General features: G+C 46.5%; 1 protein-coding gene across 1 annotated transcript in view; it reads right to left on the reverse strand.

Annotated features, from left to right (window-relative positions):
* Positions 1-11,963, reverse strand: part of SREBF2 (sterol regulatory element binding transcription factor 2) — a 35,876-nt gene extending 23,913 nt beyond the window's left edge. Inside the window, exons 1-3 of the mRNA XM_044983831.1 lie at positions 11,814-11,963; positions 5,686-6,069; positions 4,384-4,565 (exon numbers count right to left, since the gene is read on the reverse strand). Coding sequence (XP_044839766.1) covers positions 4,384-4,565; positions 5,686-6,069; positions 11,814-11,895 — 648 coding nt within the window. The 5' untranslated portion in view covers positions 11,896-11,963. The remainder of the gene's footprint in view (positions 1-4,383; positions 4,566-5,685; positions 6,070-11,813) is intronic.
* Between the last annotated feature and the right edge of the window lie 7,831 nt (positions 11,964-19,794).

Here is a 19,794-nt window from a genome sequence, read left to right on the forward strand (position 1 = left end):
GTTCCTGGAACATACTGGGGACAACTTTTTATTTCAGAAAGTGGAGGACATAACAGGGGCAGCCATTTTAGATTTGATTCTCGGCAACAGGGAAGGTTTGATTGTGGGGCTAAAGGTGGAAGGTAATTTGGGTGAAAAGTGATCATGAAATGAGAGATTCATGAGTCTAAGGAAAGGAAGGAATGACAGCAGCAGAACAAGGACAATGGACTTGAAAGCAGCAGATTTTAACGAACTGGTAGGTAAGGTCCCATGGGAAGACAATCTAAGGGATAAAGGAGTTCAAGTGATATGGCAGTTTCTCAAGGAGACAATATTAAAGTCACAATTGCAAACTATCCCAATGCAAAGGAAAGATAGGAAGAATAGTGAGAGGCCAATATGGCCCACCAGGAGGTCTTTAATTACCTGAAAAATCAAAAAGGAATCCTAAAAAATCTGGAAACGTGGACAAAGTGCTAAGGAAGAATACAAAGAAAGTACAGGCATGTAGAGACAAAATCAGAATGGTCAAGTCACCAAATGAATTCCACTAGCAAGGAACATAAAAGGCAGTAAGAAGAGGTTCTTCAGACACAGTAGGAGCAAGAGACAAAGGAAAATATAGGTCCTCTTCTTAACAGGGAAGGAGAGCTAATAAGTGATGACATCAAGAAAGCGGAGGAGTTTAATGCCTATTTTGCTTCAATCTTCACTAAAAAGTTAATGGTGAACAGATACTCAACATAATATTGACAACAAGGGGGAAGGAAAGCAAGCCAAAATAGGGAAAGAACAGGCTCAAGAATATTTAGACCAGTTAGATGTGTTCAAGTCAGCAGGGCCTGATGAAATTCATCCTACGGTCCTTAAGGAACTAGCTGAATCAATTTCTGAACAGTTACCAACCATCTCCAAGAATTCATGGAGTATGAGTGAGATCCCAGTGGACTGGAGAAGGACAAACATAGTACCTATCATTAAAAAGAGGAACAAAGAGGTCTTGGGGAATTATAGACCAATCAGCCTAACTGATCCCTGGCAAGATCTAGAACAAATTATTAAACAATAACTGTGTAAGCATCTAAAGGACAATAGGGTTATAAGTATACCCAGCATGGATTTGTTAAGAACAAATCATGCCAAACCAACCTAATTTTCTTCTTTGACAGGGTTACTGGACTAAGAGATAGGGGAAAACTGTAGATATGGTATGGCTTGATTTTAGTAAGGCATTTGACACAGTCTAACATTACATTCTCATGAGCAAACTAGGGAAAATTACTCTAGTGTGGGCACACAACTGATTGTAAGACTGTACTCAGAAAGTAATCATCAACCATTTGGTGTGAAAATAAAGAGGTGTACCTAGTGGGGTCCCATAGGGGTAGTCCTGAGTCCAATACAATTCAGTATTTTCAATTAATGACTTGGATAATGGTGTAGAAAGTACACTTATAAAATCTGCAGATGACACCAAGGTGGGAGTGGCTGCAAATGCTTTTGGCATATAGGATTAGAGTTCAAAACAACCTTGACAAATTAGATAACTGTTTTGAAATCAACAAGATGAAATTCAATAAAAACAGTGTAAATTATTACACTGAAGGAAAAAATCAAATGCACAACTACTGGGTGGTAGTACTTCTGATAAGGATCTGGACGGTATAATGGATCACATAATGGAATAGGAATCAACAATGTGGTGCAATTGTGAAAAAGTCTAATAGCATTCGGTAACTATTCTGCTCTACTTGGCAGTGGTGAGGTCTCAGCTGGAGTACTGCATTCAGCTCTGGGTGCCATACTTTAGGAAAGATGTGGACGAAGTCCAGAGGAGAGCAACAAAAATGATAAAAGGCTTAGAAAACTTGACCTATGAGGAAAGGTTCAAAAACTGGGCACATTTAGTCTTGAGAAAAGATGACTGAGGAGATCCTGATAACAGCCTTCAAGTAAGTTAAATGCTGTTATAAAGAGGATGGTGGTCAATTGTTCTCCATGTCTTCTGAAAGTAGGACAAGAAGTAATGGGCTTAATCTGCAGCAAGAGAGATTTACATTAGATACTAAGAAAAACTTCCTAACTATAAGGGTAATTAAGCTCTGTAATAGGCTGCCAAGGGAGGTTGTGGAATCCCCACCATGGGAAGTTTAAGAACAGGTTGTACAGATACCTGTCCAGGATTGTCTAGATGTACTTGGTCCTGCAGGGGGCTTGACTCAATGACCTCAAGGTCTCTTCCAGCCCTACATTTTTAGGATTCCATCATTCTCATCTATGGCCTGAGAATTAAGGTCAGGTTTTACCTCATTTGGCTGAAATAATCAGTTAACCCAAACTTCACTCAAACTGAAGCCAACAGTAAAGGCTGGTTACCCTTTACCCTAAAATATTCTTCCTTGCTTTTCCATTTTTGCAGCTACTTCACCATTCCTGATCCTGGGTGGGATAATAAGGGACATGTTACTGTTTTGCTTAACCTCAGTAATCTCTTTCATACAGAGTGTATACCCTACGGTGAAGCACTTCACATAATAGCAAAGGGAGAAAACAGATCCCTTTACTTTTGTGGGCATATTTTCAAAAGAGATTTGATAGGAGATGAAGCAGCAGAGAAATACTGGATGATGTTCCATATGGCAGACGTTCACAGTGGAAAATGCTCTAATAGCTGCATTGGTGAAATTCTAACAGGAATAGAAAAAGCAGACAGGTTATTGGCAGCCTAACCAAAAGTAGGAACAATTAGAAATCTACCATAAAAGACTGCTAGCATGAGATTTCAAGTCTGGTTTGGCTGACCAAAGCAACTTAGACACACAGGATAACGTATAACTATGCAGCCAGACTTTTGATGCTTAGTCAAACAGAAACTTGTGAAGTTTGCCCAGTGCTACATTTAATCGTGCTATGTGACATGACAGATATTCATAGAATATCAGGATTGGAAGGGACCTCAGGAGGTCATCTAGTCCAACCCCCTGCTCAAAGCAGGACCAATCCCCAACTAAATCATCCCAGCCAGGGCTTTGTCAAACCTGACCTTAAAAACCTCTAAGGAAGGAGATTCCACCATTTCCCTAGGTAACCCATTCCAGTGCTTCACCAACCTCCTAGTGAAAAAGTTTTTCCTAATATTTGACCTAAACCTCCCCCACTGCAACTTGAGACCATTACTCCTTATTCTGTCATCTGGTACCACTGAGAACAGTCTAGATCCATCCTCTTTGGAACCCCCTTTCAGGTAGTTGAAAGCAGCTATCAAATCCCCCCTCATCTGCAGACTAAACAATCTCAGTTCCCTCAGCCTCTCCTCATAAGTCATGTGCTCCAATCCCCTAATCATTTTTGTTGCCCTCCACTGGACTCTTTCCAATTTTTCCACATCCTTCTTGTAGTGTGGGGCCCAAAACTGGACACAGTACTGCAGATGAGGCCTCACCAATGTCAAAGAGAGGAATGATCACATCCCTCGATCTGCCCTATACAGTCCAAAATGCCGTTAGCCTTCTTGGCAACAAGGGCACACTGTTGACTCATATCCAGTTTCTCATCCACTGTAACCCCTAGGACCTTCTCTGCAGAACTGCTGCCTAGCCATTTGGTCCCTAGTCTGTAGCAGTGCATAGGATTCTTCCATCCTAAGTGTAGGACTCTGCACTTGTCCTTGTTGAACCTCAGATTTCTTTTGGCCCAATCCTCTAATTTGTTTAGGCTCCTCTGTATCCTATCCCTACCCTCCAGCATATCTACCACGCCTCCCAGTTTAGTGTCATCTGCAAACTTGCTGAGGGTGAAGTCCAAAACATTCCAAGTGGTATGTTCACAGTAAGGAGCTCTTTTGCCTGGGTAAAATAAAGCAAGATGTTTTTGGAAGGTAGAAAGATTTGTTAGAATCACTTTCCACACCCAACAACTCAGGATCCCTGAGTAAGCCCAGCACCAATCAAGCAACTAAGCCTCAGCCAGCCCCACCCACCACACTCCAATTCCTGGATCAATCAAGCAACCAAGCTGTCTCCTGCAATATCCTCCCCGACAGACAGGGCCGGCTCCAGCTTTTTTGCCGCCCCAATAGGCGAAGGGGGAAAAAAAAAAAAAAAGCCTCTATCAGCAGCACTTCAGCGGCGGCTCTACCACATCGCTTAATTCTTCGGCGGCAATTCAGCAACAAGTCCTTCACTCCAAGAGGGACTGAGGGATCCGCCGCTGAATTGCCACCGAAGACCCGAACATGCCGCCCCTTTCCACTGGCCGCGCCAAGCACCTGCTTCCTTCGCTGGTGCCTGGAGCCGGCCCTGCCGATGGATCCTGGGGAGTTCTGCGAATTGTGCCCTCCACACTGCATTTGCTGAGGGCACTAGGCACTCCCTTCTTTGCATATTCCATATTTTTACTTACTGGAACTTGCTGGACCTGAGGAGCAGCTACTGTCTGGACTGTGGCAGGGGTTAGTGTTTGGATGGTGCCATTGGCAGCCTGTGTGAACACTCTCTGAGCCTGCACAGTCTGCACCTGCTGCTGGATGGTGACTGGTTGAACTTGGGAGGACGTCATGAGACTCTGAACTTGAGGCTGAAGCACTGAAAAGGAGAAAAAGATGTGAGGGACAGCACAGCAGAGAGGCTCTCAGTCTGGGGGTTATGACACCCCGGAAGATTGTAAATGGCTGAGTAGGTAACTCATGGCACCACCACTACCTTGTGAACGATCATACAAATTCCCTTGATGGCACTGGGCCTAGCACAAAAGAATCTGGGATGCACTGCGGACCAGCTGGGAGCAGCTGAATGGCAAGAGCATGGGAGGAAGAGGTTGGACACCCTTTTATCTGCTGAACCTTTTAATTATACCAGAGTCTCTGGCCCGGCCTTCCCTACAATGCTGCCATTAGTACTCCCTGTGACTTATCCCTTGCATCAGCTCTTAGCACCTGAAATGAGAACAGAATCCGATGCCTAAGCAATAGAGAACTGTGATGACTGACCTTAATGAGAGCTCATTATTTGTATTAGTTTAGCCCCTTGGGGCAGGGGCTGTGTTTGTACAGCACCTAGCTCAGGTGAGTCCTGGTCCATAACGAGGGCTCCCAGGCACTAAGGTCAGATGATTTCCAATTGAACCTTCTGGGAAGTGCCCCTACTCCCCAAATGCATTAACTCTGAGTACCTGAACCCTCGTACCACATGCCTTAGTCCCTTATCTTATTGCCTTGGATGCAGTGTCACAGTGGGAAGACAGCCCAACCTTCTAGTGGCAAAACACACTGCCATGTGGGAGAGAATGAGAGTTCCAGCGCTGGGTTTATCCTTTGCTCCCACAGCTAGAAGCACTACACAAGTAAACTGTGACAATTTCTAAAGCACCATCTACAAAGCCCCGTCAAGAAGCCAATGCAAAGGATTGTGGGGCCACGTTTGAGGCGAGCAAGTATAAATGAGTCACACGTAGATCATACGAAGAGTTAGAAACCCATACACTAGAGTTTTCCTGTCTTGCCCATTGAATCTGAGTGAAAGTACATTTCATTTAGATTGAAACTCTTCATGCAGTACCAGTGATTTCCCAAAGACCAGGTCATAAATTAGAATTATTGGGCAAACGGCATCCTCTAGAGCCATCATGCCTAAAGGTTTCTTTGAAAAGTAGCTTTTTTTCGTGACTACAATACAAAAAACAGTGTTCTGAGCCCCCAGGCACTACCTTGAAAACTCGTGGCTGCATTCTGGTATATTAGCGGTTGCTGAATGAACCTGGTCTGGGGAGCAGAGCTGAAAGTTGGAGTAATCATCACAGTCTGCTGTTGGAGCTGGGGCTGGAGCTGGGGACGAGGCTGAAGGAGGGGTGCAGACCGCTGAGGGGCAGGTGCTGTTGCCTGGGGCACTTTGACTTGCACAGCCTGGAGCTGGGGAGAGGCGGTGGTGGATGGGAAGGACTGCAGCTGTGCCTGGCTGTATGAGCTCTGCAGCGGATGGTCCAAGGTTCCACCAGTGCTACCTCCACCACTGCTCTGGAAGGTGCCACATAACTGCTCTGAAAACAGATCCGGAAACTCCCCCACCTGGTTGCTGACGAACTGCAGCATCTCTGAAAAGAATAAGAAAAATTTGTAAGTGCTATCCTCATGCTGCTCCATTCCTCCACCATCATTAGGTCAGGACTCAGAAGCTTATGTGAGCATGGGAGGGAGGGGGCGGAGGTTCAGGATGATCCAGGACTGGAATAGGAGAGAAGCTACATAACACACACACAGTAGTATTTGCAGACAGCAAGGGGTCACATCTGGAACAGTGGTGGGGAGGAGGTTGCAACAGTCAGGAGTGAGATGCGGAAGAGCTGCAGAAGAAGTCTGCAACAGCACCTACCCATGCTGAGTCTGATGGCAGCCTGTTCCGCAACTCCCACGCAAACAAGAATTAATAAAGCCATCTCCAAAACGAGCACAGACATTACAAAACCTACATTTTAACACAGCTGCCTTCCGAGACACTCAGATGGCATATAGGAACAAAACAATCGCAGAGCCCCACCTAACAGTTACTTTCCCACCAAGCTTTTAGGGAAGCGTAAGGGAATAAATGGCAGCTGTCTCAATAAGCTCCTCAGAAGTGGGGAAATTTAGACAAGAATTCAGCTTAAGTTAAAGTTTAAACCTAAGGGAAAAACAAAAACCTAGCGGACCCATCATCCTACAGGGCTTTGGTGAGAGGAAGCAATGCCCACATTTAGTTCTTAGATTATTTTTTAAACAACCACCACTAAAAAAAAAAAATCAAACATCCCTCACGATCTCCTGCAATACATGTCTCTTCTAACCAGGCTACAGTTCTACAGCAACCGTTAATTTAATGCAAGCATTGATCCATTAAAAATGAAAACAAAGAATAAGACTTTAGAAATGAAAGCATCACTGCTCCCTAAAAGGATCTAACCTAGAGATCCTTCCATTTTATCCTGCAGAGTGCAACAAACGCAAAAGGCTGCCTTGGTGGCTAGGTAGGGCTGTAGGGAGGAAAAAAAGAGCTTTTCATAAGAGGTTGGCTCAGTTTGTACAGACATAGCAGAAGAGCTCTTAATACTCCGCATTTATATAAGACTTCACTCCAAAATACGATGTACGTATTAACTAATTCATTTTCACAGCCTCCATGACAGAAAAGCAAGTAAATATTATCCTGCATCTTTGCATCCTCTATGCCTTGTACCATATTAATCTCTCTCACTTTCCTCACTTCTACCCAACGGGCATATCAGTAAATAGATGGGATAAATCCCCAAGAGTGAGGATAATCTATTTTAAAGAAAAAAAACCTGTCAAGTCTGGGAGGCCCAAATGGATTCTTTTTCCCCTCTCAGCCTAGTTATACATTGAGAATAAGTTGCTGTTACTTTGGCTGCAAGAGGCTCAATAATTTACTTTCCATCTGCACATCAGCTATCTGAGGGAAACAGCTACCAGATGGGGCAAAAGACTAATAAAACTGACTGCGGTTTTCGCCAGATGAATGAAGGCCATACATTTTTGTGCAGCATCCAATGAACCTGTCGCAAAATACTATTGAAGCACGTAGGAAAATGTCAAGAGAATTAAACATTTGTAAATAAGGAGAACATCTACAGTAGTGCTAACGTGGATAAAATGACAAAGGATATTTATCTGCATAACCTGTCAAACTGATCACCCGCTGGGGTCAGGAATAAAAAACCCACCATGCTTATCACTGTAGTCTTACACAACAAGGCTTTTCAGTTTCCTCTGAAGAATCCATCGGTGGCTATTATTAGAGGCAGGAAACAGGTCTAAATTGGACAAGGTTTTGTTCTGGCACAGTAGTTCCTATTTAGGAGCTGATTTTCAACTATTTTGTATTAAAGAGCATTTATTCACAATTCTGAAGTTACTGACTTGGAATCTTAGGAAGTCTTTTTTTTTTTAAATATATTGCTTCATCAACAAGTCAAATCCCACTTTTATCAGTAACCGAGTGTTGTTTAACCTGAATTTGACCAAAAAGTCAAAAACAAAAAAGCCCCAAAGGATGAATTTCAGGACATTAGGCTGCATATGGAACAAACATTTTCCAAAAACTATATAGCTTTGCTAGCAAAAGTACAATGAGGAGAATAAAATACAAAGAATTGTAAGAAACACAAAGCCAGATGACAACTCTCCTTCCTAAAACCTATTTGCCAAAGCAAAGGAGGAGAGGAAACCTGCAAAATAACCACACAAACTGCGTAAGCCAGAAAATAAGATTTCAGGAATATGGAAGGCTGCCAACAGCTAGCAACTAAATGATGAACCTATTATTTTGCAAAGATTATATAGGCCCTTATGTGTTTGAAAGGAGTGAACCACTAAAGAGGAACAAGACAAGTTACTATACAATACAGTTCTATGTAACCCAGTACCAGTAAAATGTCAACAAAATGTTGTGACATTGAGTCCACCTATGATTTAATATCAAACTCACATCAGTGAAGAAGCTGAGCTCTTTACCAATTAAACAAATGCAAAGAACTAGTCCAACGCTTGAATTATAGTTTTCTCTCCTCCTTGGATGGTGTCTGGAATTTGGTTTTTCTATTTAAATAAATACAGGTTTATTTTTAAAAATAAATCTGCCAATTTCAAATTTAATTTTAAATAATCTATTCAAATGATTTCTATTAAATACAAAAAAAATAACATTAAACAGCACCTTTGCTGCCAAGTTTTAAAGAAAGTCAAACCACTGAGCTGGTGGAAATCAGTGGCTTAACACCTAGAACCACAATTTCTTGGAGGAAGAAAGGCTCCTGGGCTTCCCTTCCCTCCCTCCATGATCAGCTTCTCCTTTGACATGCATCCGACGAAGTGGGTATTCACCCACGAAAGCTCATGCTCCAAAACGTCTGTTAGTCTATAAGGTGCCACAGGATTCTTTACTGCTTTTACAGATCCAGACTAACACGGCTACCCCTCTGATCCTTTGCTTTGAACTGCACTTAATCATGAGTGCAACCAGAACATCTGACTGCAGACTGATTAGAACTTGTGTCTTGCCTTAGGGTCCAAGCTGTAAGTTGCATCCCATGCAGCTCCTTGGGGAGACCATACATTATTTATACTCACATGGAGTAACACTAAATCTTCAGTGTATATCACAACCATTAATTACTGTAATTAAGCCTTATCACAATCTTGTAAGGTAGGAATATGTTCCCCATTTTACAGACTGGGAAACAGAGAGAAATAACTGATTTGCCCAAGGCAACACTGCAAATCAGTTGCAGTTATTACTCAAGGACATTTGACTCAGGCCTGTGTTGCACCCATTAGACACCCACTACCTCAGCCACATGCACCCAAGGGTACAACTGGTGAGCAAAGCAAGAAAAGGCAGTCAGCCCAATAGCAGGCCAGGTTGGCAAATCTCCACTGTCTTCTGGAGGTCAGTTTTCATTTTCAGCCCCTGGGGAGTCGACAAGAGCTGTTTGTCAAGGAGTAAATAATCAGCTCTCATTTGTTCAAGCTAAGGTTTTGGTTGCCCCAAGCTGCTGGAAAGTAGATTCCCCTCCTCTCTGGCACTGCCCCACCACCCGAGTTCTCTACAAACATGAAGAGTATAAACAGTAAGGAAGAGATGGAAATGTTTAGAGTGATCCAAAGAGATGTAACAAGGAGCAACAGGATGAAACTGAACAAAGGGAAAACTTTTCTAACAGTAAGGTACCTGATCTGTAGAATAACCTCTCATAGCAATTAGTGGAAACTTAATCACCTGAGTCATTTGAAACGGACTTTGAAAAAGCCCTGGAGAATATGCTGTTGGAAACAGCCAAGCCTTGATATTAGCAAGGGTGGTGCTGAAAAAAAGATGTGACTTTATTGGGCTCTTCCATCTCTAATTTCTTTGATTCCAAGAAAGATATTTTTAATCCCTATTACTGCAGGGTAGTACTGGCAAGAAGCTAAAAGCAAGAACTAGAAAAAAGGGACGGAACCTACTAGACCTGGGACTGAGCACCTGTCCTAGAATGAAAGGGCACTATTCTAATATCTTCCATATAAGTTCCTATACCACACTCACCACCAGGGTATCTAAGTGCCACCCACAGTGAGTCAGTCCCTCTAAAAACATTTAAAAAAAACAACACAATGGATACAAGTTAAACAAGATTGTTCATCAAGTGACAGGACTGCTCCCACACATCAAAGTAGCAGCATTTTTAGACAGAGTTTCACACTGTAAACTCTTAAATAAAGTGTCTTAAACTGCCAGAGTGGTATACATGCTGCTCTGAGAGACAGTCTACACACCCATAATACAACAATGTAGTCAGTAGGGATACAAGAAGGAAGCAAGCAGGCACATCTTTATCCCCTAAGGAAGTCCCCTAACGCTAACATAAAGCAGGTTTCTAGGGTGCAGTTACCATGCTAGCCATACCACATCAGTGCTGTTTCACAGGGAGGCACACAGGATGCTGCAGGCACATCATGGGAAGACCAGTGAATAGGACACACATGTTGCATGCCTGCCTGGGGTGGGATGGGGACAGTTTCACCACACGACTCATATCTATAACAGGCAGACATTCCCAGGTGGGCACATAAATGTTGTCTAGGCAGGCACATGTATCCAGGACTACAGAGGTGGCCTCACATCATACACATATCATAACAGGAAGTGACATATTTAAAGGAGCAAGTTTTACTACACACACTGCAAGTCTACTGAATGATTTTGCCCCCCTAGATACTGTGCGTGTGATCACAGGCTTGCCACATATACGTCACACCTATGCTACACACTCCTGAGTGGATGGGCACAGAATGGCCACATGTGCGTTAGTGAACCCCACACATTTCATTCCCTTGCCAGCTACTCTGTGGAGGAAGACACAGGCTTAAGCTGCCACACACATCACTCTCCCCATCAGAGAAAGGGGGGCCACAAGCTGGCCATACACCCACTACATACTTTAGAGGCGAGTGGGCAAAACTTGAAGTCATACATGCCGAGGACACCACTAGAAGCAACCACAGCCCAATCACACATCAGCACCTCTCTCCACACACATGGTAGTGCCCCCTGGTATGCCCCCCAGGGAGGTGACACAGCCTGGGCATATGTCAGTGCCCCCCCATGCACCTACATGTAAGAACAAGAGAGATACCATGCTGGGTCAGACCAATGATCTAGCTAGACTAGTAGCCTGTCGTCTGACAGCGGCCGGTACCAAAGCACCAAGAGACACATACAGAACAAGGCAATTACGTAGTGACCCATCCCCAGCTTCTGGCAGTCAGAGGTTTAGGGTCGCCCAATGCACGGGGTTACATCCCTGTCCATCCTGCCTAATAAGCATTGATGGACCTATCCTCCATTAACTTACCTAGTTCTTTTTTAAACCTCCTTACACTTTTGGCCTTCACAACATCCCCTGGCAATGAGTTAGCTCCACAGGTGATTTATGCAGTGTGTGCACCACCCCAGGCACACTCCAGAGGAGCAGGCACAGCCCGGACTCCCCTATGTCAGTGCCCCTGGGCACCCCCCAAGGAGGCAGGCACAGCAGGGGCTCCCCTATGCCAGTGCCTCCGGGCAGCCCCCTCCACCCCAGAGGGGCTGGCACAGCCCAGACTCCCCTATGTCAGTGCCCCCAGGCACACACCCCCCATAGGGGCAGATGTAGCCGGAGCTCCCCTATGTCAGTGCCCCCGGGCACCCCCCCCCATAGGGGCAGATGTAGCCGGAGCTCCCCTAAGTCAGTGCCTCCGGGCAGCCCCCCCCATAGGGGCGGGCACAGCCGGGCTCCCTGCCCTGCGGACTCCCCGCTCTCACCGTCGATGTCCCCCAGGGTGAGCTCGTCCCCCAGCTCGGTCAGGGTCTCCATGGCCTCCATGCCCAGCTCGCGGCTCTCCATCCCGGCTCCGCACACGGGCCCGCCCCCGCCGTGCGCCTCAACCCTCCCCCGGCCGGGCACCGCCTCAGCTCAGGCTCCCAGCACCCGCCGCCGCCGCTGCCGCCGCCATGTTGGGCCAGGCCAGCCCCGCCCCCACCTGCGTGCCAGGAGCCGGGGCCGCGCGTTTCCTCGGCTTGTTGTCAATGAGACCAGGTCTCCCCCGGCCAATCAGCGGGCGAGGCGGCTCGTGGTGTGATTGCGCGTCAGCGATCAGCAGCTGCGATTAGCATACGGGGCCGAGCCCCGCCTCCTTCCCAGGTGGAATATTCATGAGGGGGCGGGGACAGAACGCGGATTTAGTCATTGGCCCGAAGTAGGATTTAAAGAGACAGGACGAGTCAAGAAGGACTAGGGCGAAGTGGCCTAGGGTGGGCAGCGGGTGTGGTGACAGGGGGAGATGAGCCGGTTGGCCACGGGTGTGATAATGGGGAGGGAGCGGGCAGCACGTCTGCTGATGGCAAGAGAGGGGTTGGGCTGCAGGTGTGGTGATGGCAAGGGACAGGGGAGGTGAAGGGGTGGATGGGGGAATGGCGAGGCAGGCAAGAGGCACGCATGTATTGCCAATCTGAAGCATTAAAAAATCTCAAGTCAGGCCTCCAATATAAATCAGGACCAGCTTTAGGAACTGTGGGGCCCGATTCAAATACCCGGCAGCGGTCTGGGTCTTTGGCAGCACTTCAGCAGTGTGGGGTGCCTCACTCACTCCGGGTCTTCCACGGCACTGAAGGACCCTCCGCTGCCGAAGACCTGGCCTGCTGCCAGGTGAGTAAAAAAAAAAAAAATTTAAAAGGCGCCTAAGGCACGAGGCCCTCTTAGGCGCGGGGCCCAATTCCGGGGAATCGGCCTAAAGCTGGCCCTGATGACAACAGGGTAATTTTGGCCCAGCAGCATGCTCTCATGGCAAGAGCTACCACAGTGCAGCACCAGTAAGGACACAGTAGCTTGGATATGGTTTTTCAGCATGGCTGCTCATACCCGGGCTAGGCTAATTCAGGTGCCAATCACCCAAGTTAATGTGGCAGTGAAAACTACCCGAAATGAAGAGTAATTCTAGTGAAGTCAGAGGTCTTGTTGTTGCCAATTTTCTCGATTTTTATCATGAGTCTCCTAATATTTGGTGTTTTACTTACTGCCCCAGATCCTGGAGGCAAGTGATTATGTGAGACTCTCAGCTTTCATATAAAAAGGGTAAATTTCTAGCCCTCCTGGTAGCAGAGAAAATATTGCAAATGTGACCTGAGTGCATAGGTGCTGACTCCATGAGTACTCTGAGGTTAGAGAACCCCTGGGAAAAAAATAGTGGGGGTTCAGCACCCACTGGCAGCCCTGCCAATCAGCTCCTCCTCCCACCCCACGCCTCCCGAACAGCGGTGTGCAGGATACGCTAGAGGGGAGGAGGTGGAGCAGGGGTGGGAGGAGGTGGGGCGGGCAGGCAGGGGTGGGGCCTTGGGGCTAGGGGTGGGGTGGGGCGGGGCCTGGGGCAAAGCAAGGATCTTTCCCTCCTGAGGGAAATGAGGAAGCTGGCACCTGTGCCTGAGTGCTCCTAAAGGCTCAGAAACCAGCAGTCAAATTTAATTATTGGCTTTAAAATCATGAGAATTAAAAAAAAATAATCTCCATGATTTTTTGGGACCTGACTCACGATCTTTGAATGCCTGGGGCTGGCAATAGTACATTGGGGTTTCACTAGAGTAAAATAGGAAGAACATTAGGCCCTCTAGCTGGTTAAGGTTAAACCAGCTTCATGCAGCTGCCTTTGCCTCACCTGGTCATGGTGCATTCCACATGAGCCTCCCATAGGTCCTGAAATACACACAGTCTCTATATAGTTAAAAACCTCTTTCCAGGCTCACTGCAGCCTTTGTATTCTGAATCACTCCATTCTCCTGGCTCTCCAGTCATCCCTTGTTCCCTTCTGTCACAGCTCCTCTTCTATCTAATTCAGCGCTCTCATGCTGGATCAGCTTTGCTAAGACCCCTTTTTCTGTGGAGTCTAACCACATTCAGTTCACTGCCTCTGATCTTTTCTAACCTGCCTTTTCCCTCATGTTCCCAGGAACACACCCACCACTTAGGCTCTCGCTAAGTCCTGTTTCTTTATCCTCTTATCACCTGAATCCACCCTTTCCTTCCTGTTCACACCATTAAAACCATGGTCAGTTCTTGCCCTTATTGTTGTAACCTTCTCCTCTTCAACCTGTCTAAAATACCACTAGTAATGTCATCTTTGTCTCCTTCTGCTCCATAGTGATGCCTTCATATGCTTGTGGCTTTCTGCCTCAACACATCCAATTCAAGCTCTTGTTAATATGCAAGGCCTTATGTAATTCCCCACCTACACCTCTGCTCTCACTTTCCCATAGCAACTCCCCACCCACCCACCATCTAAACTCTTCCCAGTCCTCTTTCTTTACTGTTCCTTTTTTCTGCATTTCCCCCTCCCACAGCTCTATATCCTTCTTTCCTACTATCTCCCTGTCTGCATCTGTCAGGTATCCTCCTCCAAATCTTTGTCCAGCCATCTCTCCTCCCTCTTTTCCTCATTAATAATCCCCACATCCTCCCTGTCCTGAATCGATGCCTGTGCCTTGTGTTGGTCATAGTTTGAGAGTCAGTTCTGTGGGGTAGAAAACATAGATCTAGAAGTAAAGTGCTGCATAAGCTTATAGCACTATATGAAAAAATAGTAACAATAATTAGAAGTGAAATAGAGCAGGCATTTAACAGCAGCTTTACACAACAGTTCAGGACAAGGAGTGAAGACAATAGCATCCAATTGAAATTTCAGGGGGAGCTTTGATCTGCAGAATGTAACTTCTCAATTAAAATGCAGCCCCAAAGTTCTGGCTGACACCCCTACTTTTATGGAAAGTGCCATGGGCTCTGTTTAGAGTTCTGATGATCATTAGAATTTAGAGCCTCTCTGTTTGTGTGCCATCTGAAAGACAACCAGAACACTGCTCTTCTAGCACTATTCTAGGGCACTGGTTTAGTGTAGACCCTAAAAGATGACCCCATCAGTTACAAATAATACTTCCTGCAGCACCCTGGATTTTCCTGGGAGGTCTCCCATCCAACTACTTTCCAACCCAGACCCAACTCTGCTTAGTATAAGATGTGAGGTGATCACACCACCAGGTGGCACAGCCACCCCTTTCCCTGTATATGACGCAGCTGAAATTTAATCCTGCAAGACGAGCTGTTAGCACAAGACAGGTGAATGGAGACATTTCCAAAATGAATTCCTACCCATGGATTCTCAGCAGTGCAGATGGACCATATCTGACCAGAGCAAGGAGACAGAAATCATATCAGGCAAACCCCTTCCCTTGCAGAGCGGAGCAACCACTCTGTAACATGAGTAGCTATGCAAAAATGAGACCCTCTAAGACAGAGGGGCTGAATGTTTTTCAAAGAGTGATCCTATCAGTCATTTGCAACTGCTCCTTCCCATCTGTCTTCCCAACTCCTCTGCATCGTGTCCCAGGAGGCAAAAAGAACATAAGAACGGCCATACTGGGTCAGACCAAAGGTCCATCTAGCCCAGTATCCTGTCTTCCAACAGTGGCCAATGCCAGGTGCCCCAGAGGGAATGAACAGGTAATCATCAAGTGATCCATTCCCTGTCGCCCAGTCCCAGCTTCTGGCAAACAGAGGCTAGGGACACCATTCCTGCCCATCCTGGCTAAAGCCATTGATGGATCTATCCATGAATTTATCTAGTTCCTTTTTGAACCTTGTTATGGTCTTGGCCTTCACAACATCCTCTGGCAAGGAGTTTCACAGGTGGACTGTGTGTTGTGTGAAAAAATACTTCCTTTTGTTTGTTTTAAACCTGCTGCCTATTAATTTCATTTGGTGACCCCTAGTTCTTGTGTTATGAGGAATAAATAACACTTCCTTATTTACTTTTTCCACACCAGTCATGATTTTATAGACCTCTATCATATCCCCACTTAGTTGTCTCTTTTCCAAGCTGAAAAGTCCCAGTCTTATTAATCTCTCCTCATATGGCAGACGCTCTATACCCCTAATCATTTTTTGCCCTTTTCTGAACCTTTTCCAATTCCAATATATCTTTTTTGAGATGGGGGGGGGGGTCACATCTGCACACAGTACTCAAGATGTGGCAGTACCATGGATTTATATAGAGGCAATATGATATTTTCTGTTTTATCTATCCCTTAATGATTCCCAACATTCTGTTCGCTTTTTTGACTGATGCTGCACATTGAGTGGATGTTTTCAGAGAACTATTCACAATGACTCCAAGATCTCTTTTTTGAGTGGAAACAGCTAATTTAGGCCTCATCATTTGATATGTATAGTTGGGATTATGTTTTCCAATGTGCCGTACTTTGCATTTATCAACATGAATTTCAGCTGCCATTTTATTGTCCAGTCACCCAGTTTTGTGAGATCCTTTTGTAGCTCTTCACAATCTGCCTGGGACTTGAGTAATTTTGTATCATCTACAAATTTTGCCACCTCATCGTTTACCCGTTTTTCCAGATCGTTTATGAATGTTGAATAGGACTGGTCCCTGTACAGATCCCTGGGGGACACCACTATTTACCTCTCTCCATTCTGAAAACTGCCCATTTATACCTACCCTTTGTTTCCTATCTTGTAATCAGTTACCAACCCATAAGAGATTGGATTCCACTGAGGGAATAGGTGCAATGATTTGTGGAATGCTGCTCATGGCATCCTCTGAGCAAACGCATGTTGGTGGAAAGTCAGATACAGACGCCTGGTCTACACTATGGGGTTAGGTAGAATGTAGCCATATTAGGTCGATTTTATAATGAATGCATCCACACAACCAACCCCATTCCGTCGACCCAAAGGGCTCTTAAAATCGACTTCCGGCAAGGAGAGTAGCACTAAAATTGACTTTGCTGGGTTGAATTTGGGGTAGTGCGGATGCAAATCGATGGTATTGGCCTCCGGGAGTTATCCCAGAGTGCTCCACTGTGACAACTCTGGACAGCACTTTGAACTCCGATGCACAAGCCAGGTACACAGGAAAAGCCCCGGGAACTTTTGAATTTAATTTCCTGTTTGGTCAGTGTGACAAACTCAGCAGCACAGGTGACCATGCAGGCTCCCGAGAATCGTAGAGCGTAAAATGTTTCTACGCTCCCCCTATCATCTCCGTCCCTGAGGTTATCGCAAATTAGAAGGCAAAAAAACCACACTTGCGATGACATGATTTCCGAGCTCATGCAGTCCTCCCGCACTGATAGGGAACAGCTTAATGCATGGAGGTATTTGGTGGCAAAGATCAGGAAAGAATTGAGTGAGTGCAAAGAGCGGAGGCAGGATGCGATGCTGAGGCTAACGAGGGAGCAAACAGACATGATGAAGCATCTGTTGGGGGAGCAAACGGACATTATGAAGCGTCTGTTGGAGCTGCAGGAAAGCCAATAAGAGCACAGACCCCCACTGCATCCATTGTATAAACATGCACAACTGTCACACCGAAGCCTGGCCAGTCATGAAACTGGTTTTCAAAGCCTCTCTGATGTGCGCTCTTCTAATTGCCCTGGTGTCTGGCTGCTCAAAATCGGATGCCAGGCCATTTGCCTCAACCTCCCACCCTGCCATAAACATCTCCCCCTTACTCACACAGATATTATGGAGAACACAGCAAGCAGCAGTAACAATGGGAATGTTGGTTGCGCTGAGGTCTGACCAACAGCGCCAGCGAGCTTTTAAACGTCCAAAGGCACATTCTACCACCATTCTGAGCTTGCTCAGCCTATAGTTGAACTGCTCCTTACTATTGTCCAGGCTTCATGAACGGATCCCCTGAGCTCATCGCTGGGGAGCAGGAGAGCAGTTGCACGGGAAGTAATGGAGCCGTACATCATGCCCTGGTGGTTGCTAGGAGCCGGGCAGGGACGGTGTTCCCAGAACCCCCAGCCAAGCTACATGTCCGACGAGGACGGTTACCAGTCCTACTGCACCGTCTGCTGCCAGCAGCACTCAGGAGACCAGTTTGGATCCCCCGACCTTGTCACTGGGAAGCAGAAGAGGAGAGGAGAGTTGCAGCGGAAGTGGTGGATGACGATAGTTAGCAGTCGTACTGCACCATCTGCTGCGAAGGCAAGGAGCTGCTGCTGTGTAGCAATGCAAGCTGCTGTAGGTGCTTCTGTGTTGAATGCTTGGAGGTCTGGGTAGGGCAAGGTACCTCGGCCAAGGCAAAAGAGCAAGAACCTTGGAGCTGTTACATGTGTCAACCACAGAAGTGCTATGGGGTGTTACAGCACCGACCAGACTGGAATGTATGGCTGCAAGACTTCTTCACCAGCGACAAAGGACAGGAATATGATGCACCTAAAATCTAAAAAGGCCCACACATTTCCCAGAGTCATTGCCCTTGATAACAGAACGTCAATGATTGCATTGGCTTGTTGGATTACAGCAGCCCCCACAGTAGACTTGCCCACAACAGCAGCGGTGATGGTGAGCTGAGCGGGCTCCATGCTTGCCATGGTATGGCATCTCCATGGGTAACCCAGGAAAAAAGGCGCAAAACAATTGTCTGTCGTTGCTTTCACGGAGGGAGGGGCGACTGATGACATACCCAAAACCACCCACGACGATGTTTTTGCCCGTATCAGGCATTGGGAGCTTAACCCAGAATTCCAATGGGCAGCGGAGACTGCGGGAACTGTGGGATAGCTGACAGGATCACAACTAGCCAGCTGAGATTCAAGAATGGGGGGCTGTGCCATCACTGCTGACTGTTGGTCCTGCTCATTGCTTTGTAACCTGCATACCTTCTTGGTAAGCAAATACTCTGTCAGGCCTTCCTGCCCCCTTCCATCTCCACCTGTGATAGTAGAAGAAGCAAGCAATAGAACTAGCTGGCCATATCCTTGGCTGTGGGAAGAGCTGTCATTCAGAGGGCTGGCACACATGAAGCTGTCTGTTGTATCAAATCCTGCATCTTTGCTCCAGTACAGACTCTGGAGGGGACTGCAAGCAGTGGCCCACCTCACATGGGAGAGTCTTCCTCCATCCCCCTCGCACCCAGGCTCTGAAGGATCTGGCCACCTGTATCCCACTCAGATGCCAGGAGCGGCTTGAGAAGCAAACATAAATTAGCCCAAATCGAAATTTGACCAGGGATTTGTATCCCTGCTTTTGCAAGAGTGTTATCAGATCTTCAGTGACCCCGCACTCAGGTCTCCGTTTCGTTATCCATTCAAAAGGTGGTGCCTCCAGCAGCACAACCAAAGCACCATGCTGGGACACAAGATCAGTACCAAGCGCGGGGAGGAGAGCACCACTTCCAACAGCTGCTTTGTTTGCCTGGTCCCAACCACAGAGGACCTGGATTTCAGAGGTGCTGAGCTTCGGTAGATTACATTGAATCAGTGCCAGTTGTGGGTATTCAGCACCTCTGACAAATCAGGCTAATAGTGATCCGGCATAGTCTTATTTCACTTGTGGGCTCTGAGGCAATCATAACCCAAGGTGCTACAGCAGCTGGGCACCATCACGATACCTTTATAGCCTATCCCCACCCTCACTATCGCCTCTCACTCCCTACTGAGATGTCAGCTCCTGCTTCCATTCTTCCAGCCTTCATTGTCCACTTGTTTCATTTTCAAACGTTCACATCCTTGCTGTCGCCTGTGCTGCCCCTCACACTTGGGACCAGAGCCCCATAAACATCTGCAAGGTCACCTCACTGTCCACCTCCAGCTCCCTCTTGGAAACTCTCTTTTGCTGTGATGCCTACAAAAAACTTGCCAACAGGCTGCTGGTGAGCTGAGAACCCCTCCCGTCGTAATCACTATTGTCTTATTGTTTCCTGGTATTCCCCTCCCTCTCTCTTTACCCATT

This window comes from Mauremys mutica, chromosome 1, assembly GCF_020497125.1.
Source record: "Mauremys mutica isolate MM-2020 ecotype Southern chromosome 1, ASM2049712v1, whole genome shotgun sequence".
Classification (NCBI taxonomy): Eukaryota; Metazoa; Chordata; order Testudines; family Geoemydidae; genus Mauremys; species Mauremys mutica.